This window comes from Chrysochloris asiatica, unplaced genomic scaffold (genome assembly GCF_000296735.1).
Source record: "Chrysochloris asiatica unplaced genomic scaffold, ChrAsi1.0 scaffold00140, whole genome shotgun sequence".
NCBI classification, from domain to species: Eukaryota; Metazoa; Chordata; class Mammalia; order Afrosoricida; family Chrysochloridae; genus Chrysochloris; species Chrysochloris asiatica.
The window spans coordinates 5,910,493-5,931,119 of NW_006408658.1; the positions used below are offsets into that span (position 1 = coordinate 5,910,493).

General features: G+C 41.0%; 1 protein-coding gene across 1 annotated transcript; it reads left to right on the forward strand.

The window, feature by feature from the left end:
- The first annotated feature begins 10,826 nt into the window (after positions 1–10,826).
- On the forward strand, positions 10,827–11,783 carry LOC102832671 (olfactory receptor 52E8-like). The gene has a single exon (XM_006870379.1). It carries the CDS (start codon positions 10,827–10,829, stop codon positions 11,781–11,783), a length of 957 nt encoding a protein of 318 aa, XP_006870441.1.
- Positions 11,784–20,627: the final 8,844 nt, after the last annotated feature.

A 20,627-nucleotide genomic window follows, 5' to 3' on the forward strand; every position in this document is an offset into this window, starting at 1 on the left:
AATATGATTTGCGGAATGTAAAACTGATGATCTGCTCTGTAAACTTTCACTCAATTCACAATAAAAACTTAAAATAAAACAAAACTATTTGCATTTCATTTTTATAAACTGCCTCTCATTTTGGGGGGTTATTTGGTCTTTTTCTTATTGCCTACTAAAAATGCTTTATATAGTCAAGAAATCAGCCCTTTATCTATACAACTACTAATTTTAATCTCATCCTGGTAATAAGATTTTTTTTTAATCTGTAAATGACATCTGAGCCATTATGGAGAACAGCAAAGGTGCTACAAGTCGTCAGAATGGTAAAGTTCATTCAGGTTTTCAAGAAAGACAAAAAAAAAGATGGATTTTCAGTCTCTACAGAAGAACCATGAAGTCATACCCAGGCTAATTTAATGTTTTATCTGACAGGATCCATGTCATGTTAATAGTATCTGTATGGACAAGAAGCAGAAATGTGGACCAGGAGTAAAGAACAGTTGACTGGATTAACAGCTGGTTTAATAACTATACCAAAGAGAACAAATTAACTACTGATATTACTTGCCTGGAGGAGCCAGTCTCTGTGGTTCACAAGATTCCACACCTCAATCACTTTGTGCCCTCACTCCCAAACCACCCAGACTAGAGAAGTAAACACATCAGCAACCTCAGTGTACAGGCACATAAACACACATAGCATCCCAAGTCAAGTTGGATTCAGAATGTGATATCCTTGTCGTGACTACTGTCCCAAAGCATCCTCTCCTGACTCATATTTGGGTGTCCATGTAACTCCCAAATTGCAAAAGTGACTTCTTTCTCCTCAGCTGAGTCCCACGTCAGCCTTGTCAGTAATACTCAGCTTCTCCCTGCTAGTGACCAAAGCCCCCTAAATGGAGCATCATCTGAACTCTGACTTGCTCTCTCGGAGTCTCTAATGATGCATCTGTAAAATGGGGAGAATCCCTCAGCAGATGTGACTGTGAGAAAGACCAAGAGTCATATAGATGAAAATATCTGTACACTGTCACCATCACTCATCCTCTCTCCCGGAAACTTCTCAAGGGAGAGACCAGTTCATCTGAGTTTCTCATTGTTTCCTCCCTTGAGTCTCTGGGAATGACTCCCACTAGGGATCTCTTCAGGCTCCTCCCTTAGAGCCACAGACTTAATCATCCATCCCTCCCCCTCAGCCTCAGTGATCACCTATGAGTTTGCACTGACTTCAGGATTCACTTTCCAGAGGAGAAACCAAAGTTACAGACTTTGACCAGACACCACTACAGGTAGCCATTGGTGAGGTTGGGAGTGAGGGAGACAAGAGATTCATGGGGGCTTTGGAGGCTGATACATCTGAGATTGAAACTAAACTCTACTTCTTACTATTGAGGAATCAGAGTTCAAATCTCAGCTCAAATCAGATATAGCCATTTATTCATTCAATAGTATAAGACTGCTGTAAATTTCAAGTAAGAATGTTTACTAAAATCCTTTTGCACATCCATTGATTCTTCATCGCAGTACACACTGAGCACCTATTTGTTCTGCAGTAGCCCTGTGCCAGGCATGGTTTTCCCACCAGTAATGCTTTTAGTCTAGTGGGGAGACAGATAAGCAATTCCAGCATGGCTCCACAGTGTAATGGGTGTCCTGGGAAGGAGCAGCTAAATCAGTCAGAAGTGAGGCACTTAGGGTGAAATGAGGGTAGAGGTTCTGAAGAAGGTGATATTTCAGTTGAGTTTTGAAGGAAAAATAAGAATTACTCAGGCAAAAGTGGAGGAGTGAACAGCATTTGCCACCACACAGGAACATGACATAGCATGATGCTCTCAGGAAACTGTAGGTGGTCCCTCACGGCTGAAGCACAAAAACATAATTTGGTATTTATGGAAACAATGACTCCAAGCTACCAAATTTGAAACTTCATTCTATCAGTTACTATTTGTGCTAAGATTAAACAAATTATATGCTGTGCCCCTGTCTCCTCCCCTGTAAAATGGGGATAATGCTGTAAAGTGTCTCAAAAAGTTGTGAGAATTCAATGAGTTTATGTAAGTCACAGCACTTAGAATAGTGTCTGGCACAAAGTGAACACTTGATTATTGTGTTCAGGCACATTGAGAAATGTATTTAGAGAGGTATTGTTGCCATTAAGTGCTGTCGAGTCGGTTCCAATTCATAGCAACCCTATAGAGGGTGTCTAGGAGTAGCTGGTAGATTTGACCTTGTGGTTTACAGTACAGTGCTGATCCTACAGCACCACACCAGGAGTCCAGTTAGAGAAGTAACTAGAGGCAGCAAATCATTAAAAACGTATTCTTTTGAGCCTTGAGCTGCTATACCACAAGGTCAGTGGTTCAAACCCACCAGCTACTCCATGGGAAAAAGATAAGGCTGTCTGCTCCTATAAATATTTATAGAAACCCTATATATCATCGCTGGGGGGTCAGAATCTACTCAATGGTAATAGATTTTTTTTAATTTGGTTTGGTTTTTTTAGTGTTAAGCTAAGGAGTTTTCATTTTACCTTGAAAACAATAAGGAGTCACTGCAGAATTTAAAGCAGAGAAGTACAATGTCAGAGTCACATTTTATAGAGACCTCTCAGAAATCTGCATGGAAAATTACCATTATAAAGGTGAGGAAGCTGTTCTTGTTGTTACGTGCCATCAAGTCAGTTCTCGCTTATAGAGACCCTGTATGGGGTTTCTGAGGAGCAGCTTGTGTGTTTGAACCAATGACCTTGCAGTTAGAGTCCAGTGCTTATCCTACAGCACCACACCTGAATAGAGGTGCCAATATAAGGGAAGAAGAGATGCATTATATGTAGGTTAAAGTAATGAGGATTAAGACAAAGAGAAATCTAGTAATGAAGTAAAACTGAAAGGAGTCTGAGAACTAGTAGATGAGGGTGTGGGTAACAGGAAGAAATCTGAAATAACTCCAGATTGTGGCTTGAGTACACAAGCTACAATCATAGATTAACAACCATCAGTGTATAAACAGAGACTGAAATCATGGATTTAGAAGAATCTTAAGGAGCTCTGGTAGTGTAGTGGTTACGAATCAGGCCGCGAACTTCAAGGTCAGTAGTTCGAAACTACCAGCTGTTCTGTGGGAGAAAGATGAGGCTTTCTGCTCCCGTAAAGATTTATAGCCTCGGAAACCCTGTACAGGGTCGCTATGAGTCGGAACCGACTCCACGGCACACAACCATCACCACCACCATGATATGTAGAGTGAGAGGAACAGTGGACAGAGAGCACAGATAAAACAGTAATCTAAAACCATGTTTCTCAAACTCTAATATGCCTATGAGTCACTTTAGGATCTTACTAAAAGTGCAAGTTCTGTTTCAAAGCATGTGTTATTGTTCTTATTGTCAGTTGCTGTCGAGTTGACTCTGACTCATAGTGACCTTATGCACAACAGAACGAAACACTGCCTGGTTCTGCACCGTCCTCACAGTGACTACATTTGAGGCCATTTTTGCAGCTACTGCATCAATCCATCTCGTTGGGAATCTGTCCCTTTTTTGCTTTGGGGTTCTGCATTTGTAATAAGCAATCAGATAATGCTGATGTTGCTGTTCCAAAGATCACACTTAGAGCAGAAACTATAGAAAAAGCAAATGGTAAAAGAAACTTGTAAAATAGAATGTATCAGTGTCAGTCCAATCAGAGAACAAAATCTGAACAGAAAATATTTAATATAAAAAATATTAACATGGAATTGAAATAAGAAGAGATTGGCTTCCTATTCCCTCTGTATACAGGGTTGATAGGAATGGGCAACTTAGACATTGGTTATCTAAAATGAGGGGCTATAAAGGCATGAAGTGACTGGCTTACAAGTTTTCAAGAGGGAGTTTAGTTTCAGAGCATGTGGGGGAAGGTAGAATCCCCACTGAATAATATTCATTTTTTCTAGACAGGTCTGGTGAAAAGAGATGGAGAAAAAAATTTTATGATTCAGTAGTGAGTAATTGTTATCATGACTCATTGCTACTATCACAACTGTAAAGGTAGAAGTTTTGTAACAAAAAGAGGGGAGTAGTTAATCTTACAGGCTAGGAACAGAGGACCTTAGGACCATCAAGGGAAAAGAGCACAAGTGGAATGCGGGATCCTATCCAGAGAAGCAGCAAAACCAGAGATGGAAACAGAGATGAGGACATGGAGAAATAGAGCAGCAGAGGACTCTAGACTCATGGAAAGACAAAGGCTGTGTGCTGGCAGACAGGTGCTGATGGCCAGGAGGTAGGCTTGCAGAATATGCTCTTTGGTTTTTTAAATGATTATATATTTCAATGTTTTTGTGCACATCCCCCCGCCTCCCCCCCCCAAAAAAAAAACAACAACAACAGGGAATAGAAGCAAATACAGTTGAATGGTGATGCATGGAGGACACTGTAATCATTGCAATGAAACGATGAGTGTAAAACCGATGTTCTCTCCTGAAATTATCACTCAATTCACAGTAAAAACTTAAAAAAAAAAAAAAAAAGGATTAAAATAGGAAGCTACTATGTTTCAACATATCTTCCTTTAGGTCTATACACTTTTGAAGATGGTATTTCCGTTTCTCTGAACCCTGGTAGCATAGTGGTTACAAGTCAGGTTGCTAAGTTCAAGGTCAGCAGTTTAAAACCACCAGCCACTCTGCAGGAGAAAGATGAGACTTTCTGCCCCTGTAAAGATTTACAGCCTCAGAAACCCTAGGCCGGGTCTTTATGATTCAGAACTAACTTTTCACAGCACACCACCAAGCTTTCTCCAGGAGTCCTGGTGAGGCACTGCAGGATAAGCAGTGAATCGCAAGGTCAATTTGAACCACAAAGTGGCAGTTCAAACCCACCAGCGGCTCCTCAGAGACCCTATACAGGGTCAAAAAGAAGAGATTAACTGTTGTTAGGTGCCATCATGCTGACTTCGACTCTAAGGATCCCCATGTGATAGAGTAGAAATGCTCCACAGGGTTTTCTTGGTTGTAATCTTTATAGAAACAAGCCCTGGTTGCACAGTGGTTAAGCACTTCAACACTAACTAAAAAGTCCAAGGTTCAAACTCACCAAACCACTCTATGGGAAAAAGGTATGTCAGTATGCATGCATAAACATCAACTAAAACAGATTTAATAACATAGGATAATAAACTTAGAATTTCTCTATATATCAATTATTGCTATTTGATTCTGCAGTTAATATTTATTTATCATAATATAGTAAAAGCAATTGCTAACTTTGGGGGGGAATGAATATCCTTGGAAACTCTATGGGACAGTAAGTTTCTGAATCAACTCAAGGGCAACAGGTTTAATCCTCAAAGAAGCAGATGTCTAGTCTTTCTCCCACAGAGTACCTAAACCTCACACACACACACACACACACACACACACACACAAAGTTGATTCTGACTCATACCTACCTGTGGATTGACAGCCCAGTGCTAGCCTGTTATGCTACCAATAATCCTTGAGGAAAAGAAGAGGGCAAGATAGGGCAAGATAGTATGAGTGGACACTGCCACTAAAAACAGTTTGTGCGGAAATTGTCAAATGAAAACGTAACTTGCTGAGCAAACTTTAAAGGAAAGCTCAATAAAAACAAAAAGAACTCTAAAGAATTTAGGAATACAAGGAATAGCCGCTACCACTAGTACTGAGAAAGTATTCAAGGAAGAATTCTCCCTCTAGGATGGGGTACAGCCACGATTCACTCAACAGCAGAGAAGGAGCTGTGATGGCATGCTAATGGAATTTGCTAGAAATCCACTCTAGGAAGCATTTCAGCAGAGACACTCTACTATAAAGCCACCCAAGGGGAAGTGCTCCTAGCTGCATGCACTGCAGGAGCTCAGCCTTCATTCTGCAAGCACCTGGTGAGCGGAGCCAGCCCAAGCATACCTCAGAGGTAGCGCATGTTAGTGGCCACCGCTGAGTCCCTGGAATAAAATGCGTCACACATTTTGTTGTTGTTGTTTCCTAGAACATACAGTTATGTTTAGACTGTACTGTGGGATAAAGCACCGGGCAGCAAGGTCGGTTTGAACCACAGGTCGGCGGTTCAGACTCACCAGCCTTTACAGGGTCACTATGAATCAACAACACCATTAAGTGTGCTTTCTGAAATTTTTGAAATATTGTGAGAATTATCAAAATGTGACAGAGACACAAAGTGAGCCCATGCTGTTGGGGAAATGGCACAAATAGACTTGTTCAATGCTGGGTTGCATAAACCTAAAATTTGGAAGAAAAACAAAAATCTGCAACGCGCAATAACGCAAAATGGCAATATAGCGAGGTGTGCCTGAACAACTGAACTAGAAAGCAAACCCTTTCCCTCCCACAATAGCTCTCCAGCGCCCTCTACTGACAATTTTTAGCATTATGTCTGCTGGCAAAGCAAAATTGTATAAAGAGAACAGATCGTTTTCACAGAGCATACAAAAACGATTAATTAGAGCCTGGAAGTAAAAAAACAAAAACAAAAAACCACAACCGATAGCACAGAGATAAAGCAGAACTGGTTGGCCAGGAGATCATTTGCTTTGAAAAGACTCTGCCCCTTTTATGTCTTATTTTTTTATCTATCTCACTGACTACAATTTAATAATTATGATATTGATATAGTGAAGCAAGTGTCCATTGGCTCTAACTATTGGTAAGATAGTCATGCCTGTGGCGCTTAAGCGGCATTTTGGAAAGTTGGAGCAGAGGCCAGAATGTAGCAGCTGAGGAGTGAGTAGGAGGTGGAAACGTGCAGAGAATGGCTAAAAAGCTGGGGCAGGAAGATTGCAAACTAGAGGGCTGAATGGAGTTGAAGATAATGTATTTCTCTAATGGCAGAGACTTGAGCTTGTTCAAATGCTGAGGAAAATGAGGGAAGAAGTGGAAGATATTCTGAGGATAGATAGAGTACGATCTAAAATATGGGCAGAAGAGGGAAGTGGCATCTTTCACTGGGAAATGAAGGAAGAAAAATGAGCACAGTAGCCAAAAAAAAAGTGTGGCGATGGTAGAAATTAAGAGTTCTTGTCTGTGGCTTTGGCTTTTTCAGTGGAAGAACAATGCCTCTTTCTGCAGAGAGCACATGATGTCTGGCATCTTCATCTCAGCTCTTCTATCTGTCCCATTTCTCTGCTATTCAGAACATTAAAGATTACAGAGTAATCTGGCTTTTTGGTCTCTCACACATACTAGCCTGTAAATTATTTGACCTTAAGGCCTCTAGAACAATCAAATCTCTCCTCCTCTGGTTTTCAGCATTCCATTTGCTCCTGGTTGTCCCTCTATCTCTCTCCTGTCTTCCTCAATCTTCTTCACTGGCATCTATTTCCACGCCCTCTATAAAATCATAATCCCCACATCTTCATCTCCAGCCTTAATCCTTCAACTGAGCACTGGACTCTCATTTCTACTTGCTGACTTGACATTTCACTTGAGAATCCTAAAAAGATCCAAATTCAGTTCACTGGTTGTACCTTCCAGCACCCTCACTCTGTTCTTCCTTTCTCAGGTTTTAGCAACTTTATTGCTCAATTTATTTAAAAAATATATATTTTTTTGATGCCTCTCATTCTCCATTTCTAATTGGTTCATAATCTAATTGATTTGCTTCCAGAAAAATCTCATCTTTTAGGATCTTTCTCATTCAATTAACTGATCTTATCTCTCACAGTCTTTTTCATTCCTTCTTCCCTTCATTTAGGTTTTTTTCTTTTGTTGTTGTTGTTGCTAAGGGCCATCTAGTCGGTTCTGATTCATAGCAACCTTGTATAAGGTTTCCGAGGAGCGGCTGGTGAATTTGAACCACTGACCTTGAGGTTCAAATTGACCTTGCAGTCCAGTGCACAGTGCCACACCAGGACTCCTTTTAGAAGGCTGTATTTCCTTTATTGACTGCTTTGGGGTCCAGTATCAAGAAAGTTCCTTAAGGAATTAAACTGAGTAATCTCATAATGCAAAACAGGAATACAAATTACAGTTCACAAGATGGAGACAGACCAACTTTGTCCAAATTAAAGAGTTTCAGGGGCACGCCATATCAGTTAACTCTCCCTATTAAGAGTGACCACTCTCTGATATACTTGGAAAGTAGAAGCATAGAATCTCTGAACATCTAGTTGGCCACTATTCTCCAACTTCCATTTCCCTCCTCACCCTCTATCTTGTCTTAGGCCCTCTCTCACTGTCCACTGCTCAGTTCTCCTCTCCTCCATCAAAGAGTCATCTTCAGACCTCCATGTAAGGTTTTTTACCACCTCCCCATAAAGGCTGCCTATCCCTCACCCAACCACCACAGCAATATATTTCTCCAAACCTGCGTTATGATGTCCACAACAATGCTCAAAAATTGCCAGAAAGCCATTTCTGAATGTGCTTTGGAATTCCAGTTCTACTTGCCTTTGCAATCTTCCTGGTGTGTGAATTTTCTACAGCTATGCCTCTTTATTCTTCTTTTTCAGAGGGTGGCTGTTGGAACACCCACACACTGATTTTCAGAGACAATACATCTATAGTCAGAAGAAGGAAGAAAAACTAGTCCTACCTTAGTTTATAAGGCTGCTCTAACCTTCAATATGTTGATGTTGTTAAGTGTCATTGGTTCCAACTCATAGCAACCCTGTACAGTATTTCTAAGGAATGAATGGTGGATTTGAACCTCCAGCTTTGTGGCTAGCAGTCCAGTGCTTGCTTATCCTACAGCACCACACCAGGACACCAACCTTCGGTATTGTTGTTGTTAAGCACCATTGAGTCAGTTTTGTGTCATAGTGACCCTGTATTGAGTTTCTGAGAAGCAGCTGGTGGGTTTTGACCTACCAACCTTGTGGTTAGTAGTCTAGTGCTTATCCTACAGTGCCACACTAGGACTCCAACCTATTGTTGTTAAGTGCCAATAAGTCGGTTCCGACCCATAGCGACCCTGCATAGGGTCTCCGAGGAACAGTTGGTGAGCTTGAACCACCGACCTTGTGGTTCAAAGTGACTTTGCAGTCCAGTGCATCAACCCACTGTACCACATCAGGAGTTGTTGTTAAGTGCCATCAAGTCAGTTCCAACTCATAGCAACCCCGTATAGGGTTTCCAAGGAGCAGCCAGTGGGTTTGAATTGCCGACATTGTGATTCACAGTGACTAAAGTGTTTACTGGGATGCCAGATTTTTAGTGCCAAACTCAGGAAAATCCAAGGCAAAACAGGACAAATTGGTCATCCTAAAGTTGTTAAAAAGATGAACTCTGGAATCCAATGCCTGGATTAAAATCCAGCTCTGTTTCTTATTTGTTGTGTAAACGAGCTAGAAACCTCTCTGAACCTGTTTCTTCACGTGTAAAAGTAAAATAACAGTAGTATCTCCTTCCTGGTGTGGCACTGAAGGATAATCACTGGATTATAAGATCAATTTGACCCACAAGGTTGGTGGTTCAAACTCACCAGCCGCTCTCTGGAAACCCTATATGGGTCACTATGAGTCAGAACTGACTTGATGGCACTTAACAACAACTACAATACAGTGTTATATTTTTTAAAGTTAACATATTAAGCACTTAACACTGGCTGCCAGTGTCTAACAAACGTTAGTTATTTTTATGTATATCAGTTTAGTTCCTTTTACCATCTTCCTACTCCCACCCCAGTAGTCCTGGTGTGGTGCTGCAGGATAAGGACTGGACCACAAAGTTGGCGGTTCAAACTCACCAGCCACTCCTCAGAAACCCTATACAGGGTCACTATGAGTCAGAACTGAGTTGATGGCACTTAATAACAACAACAACTCCCACCCCAATGGGCTACACGTTGGGCTGCTAACTTCAAAGTCAGCACTTCAAATGCACCAGCTGCTTCATGGAAGAAAGATGAGGCTTTCTGCTCCTGTAAAGATTTACAGCCTCAGAACCCCTTTATAGGGTTGCTACCAGCTGACAGCACACACCACCATACCACTCTACCCTCACCATTAAACAGTGGCCCCTAAGAATCTAGAATAAGTAGATCCATTACTGAATCATGCATCTTTTGATCTCTACTCCCTTAATAAACACAAAAATCTGGCCAAGACTTTGAAATTACTGATAGGAATTCAATGACATGTTTAGCCTCCTCCCACCTTTCTTCCATTCCTCATTTACCTACTCACCCATGGTACTCAATTTGTGTGCCTGCAGCAGCTCTGTACTTGAAGCTCCAGAAAACACATCAGAAATAGGCTGTTTACCTTTGCTTTCCTGAACTTACATTCTGAACGGGATGCAAGATGATCACATGGGATGCTGAGGGCAAGACCAGGCAGTGTCCTTGTCAGTCTCTCCCATTCCACAGCTTGTCATTTGCAGCCCAGGAAGACCAGCAACTTCCTTCTGTCCTTACTACAGTGCCACAAAAATGAGATCGTCTTTCCTGGCTAGTCCCTTTCTTCCTAATACACCTGGCCAAGCAAGTTGGCCTTTAGATTCTTTATATACTTTCTCTTCCTTTTTATCAGGGTGTTCTTCATCCTTTCTTTTTTCATCTCCAATCTATCACTCTTCCCCTGTAATACAATACCAACTTTTCTTCCTAACTTTGTACTCAGCACACAAATATCTGGACTATCACAGATAAACGTAAGCTTGCATTTCACTCTCATGAGGCCACAAGATCCATGGGAACAAAGAATTCATCTTTAGAGCTCCCACAATACCTGGCATAATACTTGTTTGTACCCCCAAAGGAATTGACATACATACAGTAGCAGGTAAATTTTTGTCACAGACCCCCTCAGGCTTTATTCTATTGAGGGTTTTGTTCTAACCATTTTACTCTAATCCCCACTCCTGGGGCAGACCCAGGGCCAAAGCTAATGGGTGAGGATGGAAATATCAGCACCTTCAACATCTCCTACACCAACTTCTTCCTGGTGGGCTTCCCTGGGTTGCAAGAGTGGCGGCCCATCCTCGTCCTGCCTTTTACTTTCCTCTATGTGACCATCATCTCTGCCAATGCCCTGGTCATCCACACAGTGGTGACCCAGCGGAGCCTGCACCAGCCCATGTATGTGCTCATCACCCTGCTCCTGTCTGTCAACATTTGTGCCGCCACCGCCATGATGCCCAAAATGTTGGAGGGCTTTGTGCATTATGCCAACCCCATCTCACTGCATGGCTGCCTGGCCCAGATGTTCTTTGTCTACTTTACCCTCCTTCTGGACTACAACATCCTGCTGGCCATGGCCCTGGACCGCTACGTAGCCATCTGCCACCCACTCCGCTATGCTGACCTGATGACCACCCGCCTGCTGGGCCTGCTGGCCATTCTTGCCCTGACACGGAGCCTGGGAGTGGCAGTACCCTTGCTGGTGCTTACCTCACAAGCTCGATTCTGCAGAACCCCAGTGATCCGACATTTCACCTGTGAGTACATTGCACTGCTGAGCATAGCTTGTGGGGACCTGACCTTCAACAACAGGTTGGGGTTGGCTATGCGGTTAATCATTGTGACCTTTGATCTGGCCCTGCTGGGAACCTCCTACACCCGAATCATCTATGCTGCCTTTCAGATCTCTTCTGGGGGAACACGAGCCAAGGCCTTGAACACATGTGGTTCCCACTTGCTGGTCATCCTCACCATCTACCTCTCTGGTCTCTCCACTTCCATTGTCTTTCGAGTGGCCAAGACTGTGTCTCAGGATGTCCAGAACCTGCTCAGTGCCATCTACTTGCTGCTCCCAGGAGCCTTAAATCCTGTCATTTATGGGGTGAGGACAAGAGAGATCCGGCAACATGTAGAAAAGATGCTTTGTGGAAAGGAATCAACCTAGGACATTGGTGAAAATTCATAGGATGCAGATGAGAGTGGAAGGGAAATTGCAGGATGAAAGGACTTTCATCACCTCAGGAAGCTGGGGCTGTGAACTCTAGGTACAGGAGATATGCAGGTGATTTTAAGGGGCAGGCTGAAATTTCCTGAGTAGAGTAGAGCATCTAGAGCAGGCCCACTGTTGGTCAACTATTAATTGTTGAATTCTTAGAATATTTTTTGCTTTTAACTCAATAATAAAAATACTTTTTATTTAAATATTCTTCTTAGTTTCTGTTATCTTCTCTGTGCCTCCTGAGGAAGCCATGATCGTTACCCAGATGCATGGAACTTCACCAGGAGTTATAGAGAGCAAGTCATAAAAACTATAACCTGGCCTGAACACCCAATATGAAACAAATCCATAGTCCAGGATTTCCCAAATACAGTCTAAGACTTTCCATGAATCACATCTTGACTCCATTAGAATCTTGTACATAGATTGGGTTCCAGGGTTCTAGACACAGATGAGGCTCTGGTCTGAGGTTCCCAATCTGACACAGGTAAACAGGTCATCCTACCTGAGGTACCAAGTCTAGCCCATACAAACAGGTCAGATCCCGCTCTGAGGCCCCCAATCAGAACTTGACTAAAGGAAGATTACACATACACACACAAAATTTTTTTTAATAAAGGGAACAAGGGTAAATTGTTACAAGTTGATGAACCTGACCTATACTCAGAGCAGTAGTTACTCTAAATACCAACAGAGAGGGAAGGAGTTTTCACATCAAGTATCAATGGTATCCCCTCTGTACACAGGGTAGATAGGGATGGGCAACTTAAGACGTTGGCTACCTAAAATGAGGGGGCAATAAGGGCACGAAGTTACTGACTTACAAGGTTTCAAGAGGGAGGTTAGTTTAAGAGTATGGGGGGGAAAGAAAGAGTCCCCACTGAACAGCTCTCATCTTGTCTACATGGGTCTAGTGAAAAGAGATGGGGATAAGATTTGTATGATTCAATAGGGAATAATTATCATGACTAATTGCGACTGCCACAATTGTAAAGGTAAAAGTTTTGTAACAAAAACAGGGGAGTGGTTTATCTTACAGTCCAGAAACAGAGGACCCCAGGACCATGACGGAGAAGCACACAAGCAGAATGCAGGACTTTATCTAGAGAAGCAGCAGTGCCAGAGACAGAAGCACAGATGGGGTCATAGAGAGGGGCAGCGGCTGAAGACTCTAGATTTATGGGAAGCAAGGGACTAAGAGCTAGTGGCCAGGAGACAGACTTACAGAATGTGCCCTTTGGAGATGCTATTATTATATATGCCTGAGTGGTTTTTTTTGTTTTTTGTTTTTCAAAAAACTAAAGTGGATACAGAGAAATACTGTTAACTGATGGTACATGGAGGGGATTAAAATCACTGTAATAAAACATGGTGTATGATTTGTTGAATATAAAACTGATTATCTGCCCTGTAAACTTTCACTCAATCCACAATAAAAACCTATATATATATATAGTACAAGTGTACAAGCGTATGTAAAATAATCTAAAAAAAAACTTCCCAACAAAGAAAAGTCATGGACCAAGTGGCTTCAGTGGAAAATTATAACAAACATTTATAGAAATTACTCTAATCCTAACCAAACTTCTCTAAAAAAATAGAAGAGGGAAACTTTCTAACTTAATTTATAAGGCCAACATTACCCTGATACTAAAATCAAAGACACCACAAGAAAACTACAGACCAATATCCTTCATAAACATAGATTTTTAAATCCTCAACAAAATACTAGTAAACCAAATCCAACAGTATTTTTGGATTATACTTCATAACCAAGTGGAATTTATCCCAGAAATGCCAGAGTGGTTCAACATAAGAAATCCAATCACTGTACATTAATAGAATGAGAAAAACAAACAAACAAACAAACAAACAAACCCTCTACTGATGTAGAAAAGGTATTTGACGATATTCAACACTCTACACTCTTTCACTGGGGGTGGGAGAAGCAGAGACAGGTAGGGGAGGCTCCTCCACAGAGAGGAGCGGAAAAAAACAGAGAAGGCACTTTCCTGGAGCAGTTCCAGAGCTTTGGATCTAATATAAGGTGGGGAGCATTAGTTTTTTGCGCCCACCGGTGGAGAAATCTGTGGCGGGAATACCCAGTTATTTATGAATCGATGAGGATGCTGCCTACCGGGCCCCTCGGCCTGGACTGAGATCAGAGGGTGGGGCCACAGCCAGGCTGATACAGTGCTGGAAAAAGAGATGTGATGGTGTTTTTCACTTTTCTTTCCTTCTCTCCCGTTGCACCCTCTCTGCTCAGCCCAGACATCTTCAGGCGGGTGGGAGCACACTCCAAAAAGGATCCAGCATTGCACCCACAGTTTTTCCACAGCACAGGGAGGAAATCCCTAGCAGCCCCAGCGGTCCCACGAGCTAATCCTTTGGCTGCTTCTTATGACACCTGCTCTGGGACTCAGCCCTAAAGTTGACCTGGGTGGGACCCTTTATTCCTGCCTTACCTAACAAGAGACAGCAGGTCTGGCCATACAACCAAAATGAATGTGCACCTTGTAAAACACCAAGATAAAAGGCAAGAGCCAACACCAACTACTATATACAAGGACACAGCTATTTTCAGAATTACACTGTGCATACGCAGATACCTAACTGACCTTCAGAGATAAAAATAGTGGACAATCTTTCTTCCATTCATTTCTCAATATCTCTCTGCATACCTCCATGGTGGTGACTAGAGGAGGGGCCTGAGCAAGTGGACACCCCGACCCATCACTGGAGGTTTCTACTGTGCACACACACTGACCTGTACAGCAAAAGCTACTGGTCAGTCAGCTATGGTTTTATTTTTGTTTTTGAGTGGTGGTTTTTGTCTCTGCTTCTGGCCCATTTGGTCTCACTTTTTTCCTGGGTGTGGCAGCTTTCTCTCCCTATGTTACCCAAGAAGAGACAGCAATTGTGGCCATATAGCCAAGCTACAACAATACTCCATAATATCCCACCATCCGGACAGCAGCCAATACCAGCTGCATTACACAGACAGTCAAAACTAGCCAAGATAGCTTGCAGCTGAGTAACAAGGGGAAACGTGACAAGGGAAGCCTATCTCCAGATCACATTCACCAAGAGACACTCAGAAGAACGCTTAACAACACAACAACATACATTCATTGAAAAAGCATCTATTGAAAATGTCCAAGAAAAAACAACAAAAAAATCTCAGCACATGTCCAAAAACAGAAAAGAATAACTGAGACAAATGAGCTGGAGGCAGATATAGACTTCCCATTAGAAGAGCAGGCTTTCAATCTGCCTGAGAAGGAATTCAGATGCATGATATGGAGACAAATCCAAATGCTCCACAGGGGGGTGGAGGAAAATAAGAAGTCAGGAAAGTGCTACAGGAGCAATTAACACTCTTTCATGATAAAAACAATCAAGAAGCTAAGAATAGAAAATAAAATTCTCCAATATGATAAAGGGCATTTATGAAAAGTCCATAGCTAACATCATACTCAATAGGGAAAGAATAAGTAAGTGTTCCCAAGATCAGGAATAAAACAAGGTTGTCTATTATCGTCATTGCCATTCAACATTGCATTGAAGTTCTAGCCAAAGCAACTGAGCAAGGAAGATAAACAAAAGGAATCAAAATTGAAAAGGAAAAGTAAAACTTTCTCTATTCATGATGACATCTTATACGTGGGAAATCCCAAAGAATCCACAAGAAAGCACCTTGTGCTAATAAACAAATTCAGAAAAATTGCAGCGTACAAGATCAAACACACAAGCGTCAGTTTTATTTCTCTACACTAGCAATGAAAAATTCCAGAAGGAAACGAATTTGCAGTAACATGTAAGAGAACAAAATACTGACAAATAAATTAACCAGGGAAGTTTTAGACTGGTACACTGAATATTACATAACATTCCTCAAAGAAATTGAAGACCTAAATAAATGGAATTAAATCCTGTGTTCAAGTGTTGGAAGACTTAGTATTATTATTGTTGTTGTAAGATTGACTAAGTATGATGAAAGGTTACAACACTCATGTACCTGTCCTGATTTTAAATCACTATCCCGTTGTTTGTAGTTAAGTACTGTCTAGTTGGTTCTGACTCATGGAGACCGTGTATAGTTTCCAGGGAGCGGCTGCTGAGTTCAAATCACCGACCTTTTGCTTCAAACCAGCCGTGTAGTCCAGTGCTTATTCTACAGTGCCACACCAGGGCTCCTCCTACCGCCAATCATCTATCCTCTTGTACTGTTCAAACGACCATCTCTTGTTCTATGAACAGGTTCTTTATGAGCCAATAAAGTATTCTAGAATTCCCTTTCTTCTGAATGTTTCTCATAATTTCTTATGATCCATAGAGTCAAATGCCTTTGCATAATCAATAGGACACAGGTCAATGTATTTCTAGTAATCTCTGCTTTCAGCTAAGATCCATCTGACATCAACAATGATATCCCTCATTCCATCTTCTTTTGACTCTAGCTTGTATTTCTGCCAGTTCCCTGTCCATGTACTTCTGCAACCATTTTTAAATTCTCTTCAGTAAAAATTTACTTGCATTTTATACTAATAATATTGTTCAATCATTTCTAAATTGTTGGATTTTTCTTTGGAATGGACACAAATATATGGCTCTCTGCCATGTATTTGGTTGGCCAGGTAGCTGTCTTCCAAATTTCTTGGGATGGATAAGTGAGCACTTCCAGTATTGCAACATTTGTTGACAACTTTCAGTTGGTATTTTATCAATTCCCGGAGGCTTGTATTTCAGCAATGCCTTCAGTGTGACTTGGACTTCTTCCTTCAATATCATTGGGTTTTGGTCATATGCGACCTTACTCCTAAAATGGTTGAACATTGAGCGATTATTTTTTATATAATGATTGTGTTCCATCTTCTTTTGATGCTGCCTGAGTAGTTAATATTTTGCCCATTTGTTGTTGTTAGGTGCCATCGAGTCAGTACTAACCCATAGCGACATTATGCACAGCAGAACAAAACACTGCCCAATCCTGGGCCAACCTCACTACTGTTGCCACGCTTGAGTCCATTAGCCACTTGGCTAATCCATCTCACTGGGGGTCTTCCTTTTTCTCTGACCCTCCACCCTACCAAACATGCTATCCTTCTGCAGTGACTGGTCCCTCCTGACAATATGTCCAAAGTATGAGACAAAGTTTGGCCATCCTGGCCTCTAAGGAGCACTCTGGCTGCATTTCTTCCAAAATGGATCTATTGGTTATTTTGGCAGCCCATGGCACTTTCAATATTCTCCTCCAACACCATAACTCAAAGGCATCAATTCTTCTCCGTTCTTCCATATTCACTGTCCAGCTTTCGCATGCATATGAGGTTATTGAAAATATCGTGGCTTGGGCCAGGTGCACCTTAGTCCTCAAACTGACATCTTTGCTCTTCAACACTTTAAAAAGGTCTTGTGCAGATTTGCCTAATGCAATACGTCGTTTGATTTCTGGACTGCTGCTTCCGTGTTGATAGTTAATTTAAGAATGAAGTCCTTGACAACTTCATTCTTTTTTCCATTGATAAGAATGTTTATTGGTCCAGTGGTGAGGATTTTTGTTTTCTTTACATTGAGATGTAATCCATACGGTTTGCCCATAGAATTAACATTGCAATTTGAGGCTTGAATTTTTTTCACTTCCTTCAGCTTGAGAGATGACAAGCATGGTCTTTCCACTTGGTTTTCTAACTCCAGGCCTCTGCAAATTTCATTATTATACTTTGTCTTCTAGAGCCACCTTTTGAAATCTTCTGTTCAGATCTTTTCCTTTATCATTTCTTCCATTCGCCTCAACTATTTTACATTCAAGAGCAAGTTCGTTTCTTCTAACATCCATTTTAGTCTTTTCTTTCTAATAACTTTTTGCTTTCTTCATTTATGATGTCCTTGGTATCATCCCATAATTAATATGGTCTTCAGTCATTAGTATTCAATGTGTGAAATCTATTCTAGAGATGGTCTCTAAGTTCAGGTGAGATATACTCAAGGCTGTCCTTTGGTTGCCATGTGCTTGTTTTAATTTATACACTTAACAATCTGAGGAGCTGGACTATGATAATTGGAAGAAGACTCACTAACAACCTATGAATATGCAAGTGACAACACTGCTTGTTGAAAACAGAACACTTGGACAATAAAGATTAAAAACTACACAGCCTTCAGTATGGCTTATACCACAACACAAAGACAACAAAATCCTCACAAATGAACCAGTAAGAAATATGATAAATGAATCGAAGTTATCAAGGATTTTATTTATAGTCAACAGCCATGGAAGCAGAAGTCAAGAAATCAAATGACATATTGCACTAGGCAAATTTGCTGCAAAAAAGCAAAGATGTTATTTTGAGGACTAAAGTGCATCTGACCCCAAGCTATGGGGTCACCTCACAGATAGGTGAAAACCATAAAATGAATAAGAAAAACTGATACATTTGGACTATAGTGTGAGCAAAGGATACTGAATATACCATACAAAGTCAAATAACTAAAAAACTTGTCTTGGAAGTATAGCCAGAATGCTCCTTAGAACCAAGGATGGTGAGACTTCATCTCACATACTCTGAGTGCCTGGACGAGGGCATCATGCTTGGTAGATGCTCAGTGAAGAAGAGGAAGATCCTCAACCAGATGGATTAACACCGTGGCTACAAGCTCAAACATAGCAACAATTGTGATGATACAAGCAATTTTGTTCTGTTGTCCATAGAGTCACTGAGTCAGAACCAATTTAATGGATCGGACATTGTTTCGTTCTGCTGTGCATGGGGTTACTATGAGTTGGTTCTGACTCGATGGCACCGGACAACAACAAAGTACTGTAAAAATGCCAAAATTATCCAAAGCAATTAGATTCAATGTAATTCTATCAAAATCCCTAAGTTCCCTTTTAGCAGAAATGGGTAAGTTGATCCTGAAATTCATATGAAATTATAGGTGGGGTAAATCTTTTTATTGTGAATTGGGTGGTTTATAGAACCTATCCATTTTCCATTAAATTCAGACACATTTTGTTTCATCTAAATGACTGCAATCTCTTCAGTGTAACATCACCTACTTAACTTCCTCAGTGTTTCCATTCCTCTCTCTTTCCTAACCCTTCCAAACTTTGTCCTTGGGCAAATGCTGCCCTTTGGATATCAAAGGTTGACCATTCTATGGTGGGTGTACCTTACTAACTAATGCATCAGATTGCAGTCATTTGAACTGCAAGGTCAGCGGTTCAAGCTCACCAGCTACTCCTTGGAAACCCCATACAGGGTCGCTATGGGTCAGAATTGATTCAACAGCACTTCACAGCAACATCCGGAGGAACCCTAGATGAGATGGCTCGTCACAGTGGCTACAACAATGGGCTCAAATCTAGTACTTATGAGATGGTGTAGGACTGGTCAGTACAACAGTACATGGGTTGGTATGTGTGGGACCTGATTCAGTGATAACTAATAACTATGTATGACATTTGGCACAGGTTGTTGTTGTTGGTCCTGTGTTACGGAGTCGGTTTTGACTCATAGCTACCCTGTATAGGATTTCCGAGACTATAAATCTTTTGGGGAGCAAGAAAACCTCATTTATCTCCTGTGGAGGGGCTGGTAGATTCAAACAACTGACTTTTCGCTTAGCAGACGGCTCATGACCCACTATGCTACCAGATATCCTTGTGGCACAGCGAAGGCACACTCAACAAGCATTTCTTAAATGAGCAAATAAAGAACAAAATAATGAATAAAAATCCACTCAGCTTTATTCCATGACAGTCATTCCTTTCTAGTTCTACTTGTGCCCAGAGATCCTGAGAAGTGAATAAAAAGCCACTCAGCTTTATTCCACGGCAGTCAATCCTTTTTAGTTACACTCTGTGCCGATCTCAGCCGTATTCATCAGATTCTGATAGAATCACCAGAAGATCTTGGTTCTATTTTGGTATCTACAGTATACAGGCAAATTCTCAATAAGGGTCTGAATGGGAATGAATTGGTTCAAAGCCCTAAGGATTTCAAGTCACTTAACTTTTTTGAATTGATTTCCTTACTTATAAAAGTCGAACGTACGGTAGGTTATACCCTAAGACACATAATATTGACTTGAACAAAGCATCAAAAATCCAATGAAAAGCACTGAAGCAAAAGGAACTTAAAGAACTGCGTACTTTTTAAAAAGTACATGAAAATCTGAGGGGCATTTTACTAACTAAAGCTATTAGTGCTACTTCTCCATATCAAAAATGGAAAAGTGGTCACATTCAAGAGCACCACTTAGTATAATAATAAAAGGTAAGTAGGTTTGTTTGTATACATGTATACATTTAAGAGAAAAAATGCATATATTAAAATCAGAATTCTATATAGATTCCAAGTAATTTATCTTAAGATTTTCTTCCTAAATTCTCATATTATAAAAAATTTTTATTGTATCAAATTTATTGTATCAAATTGCATAAAACTAAATGACAAAATTAATCTGACACAGTCACTTAGAAATGTTCATCTTTATTTCAGATGATCTATAGGATCTTGTCCTGATAAAGGTCCTAGAACAAAACAGAAGCAAGCAAGAATATAAGAGCCTTTCTTGGGTGGTTCTGATAGGTTACTGGTAAATATAAGGACTCAGTTTTGATTCTAACGACACACCAGTCAAAGCAGCAAAAGTAAAGTCACCTCACCAAAACTGAGGTCATCAGCAAAGGAGTATCAACGAGGTGATGAAACCCTACTCAATCACTCCCTAATTGTAAGATGACTTCTTTTGCTTTTCTACTGATTTCACTCCCAATACATTTTT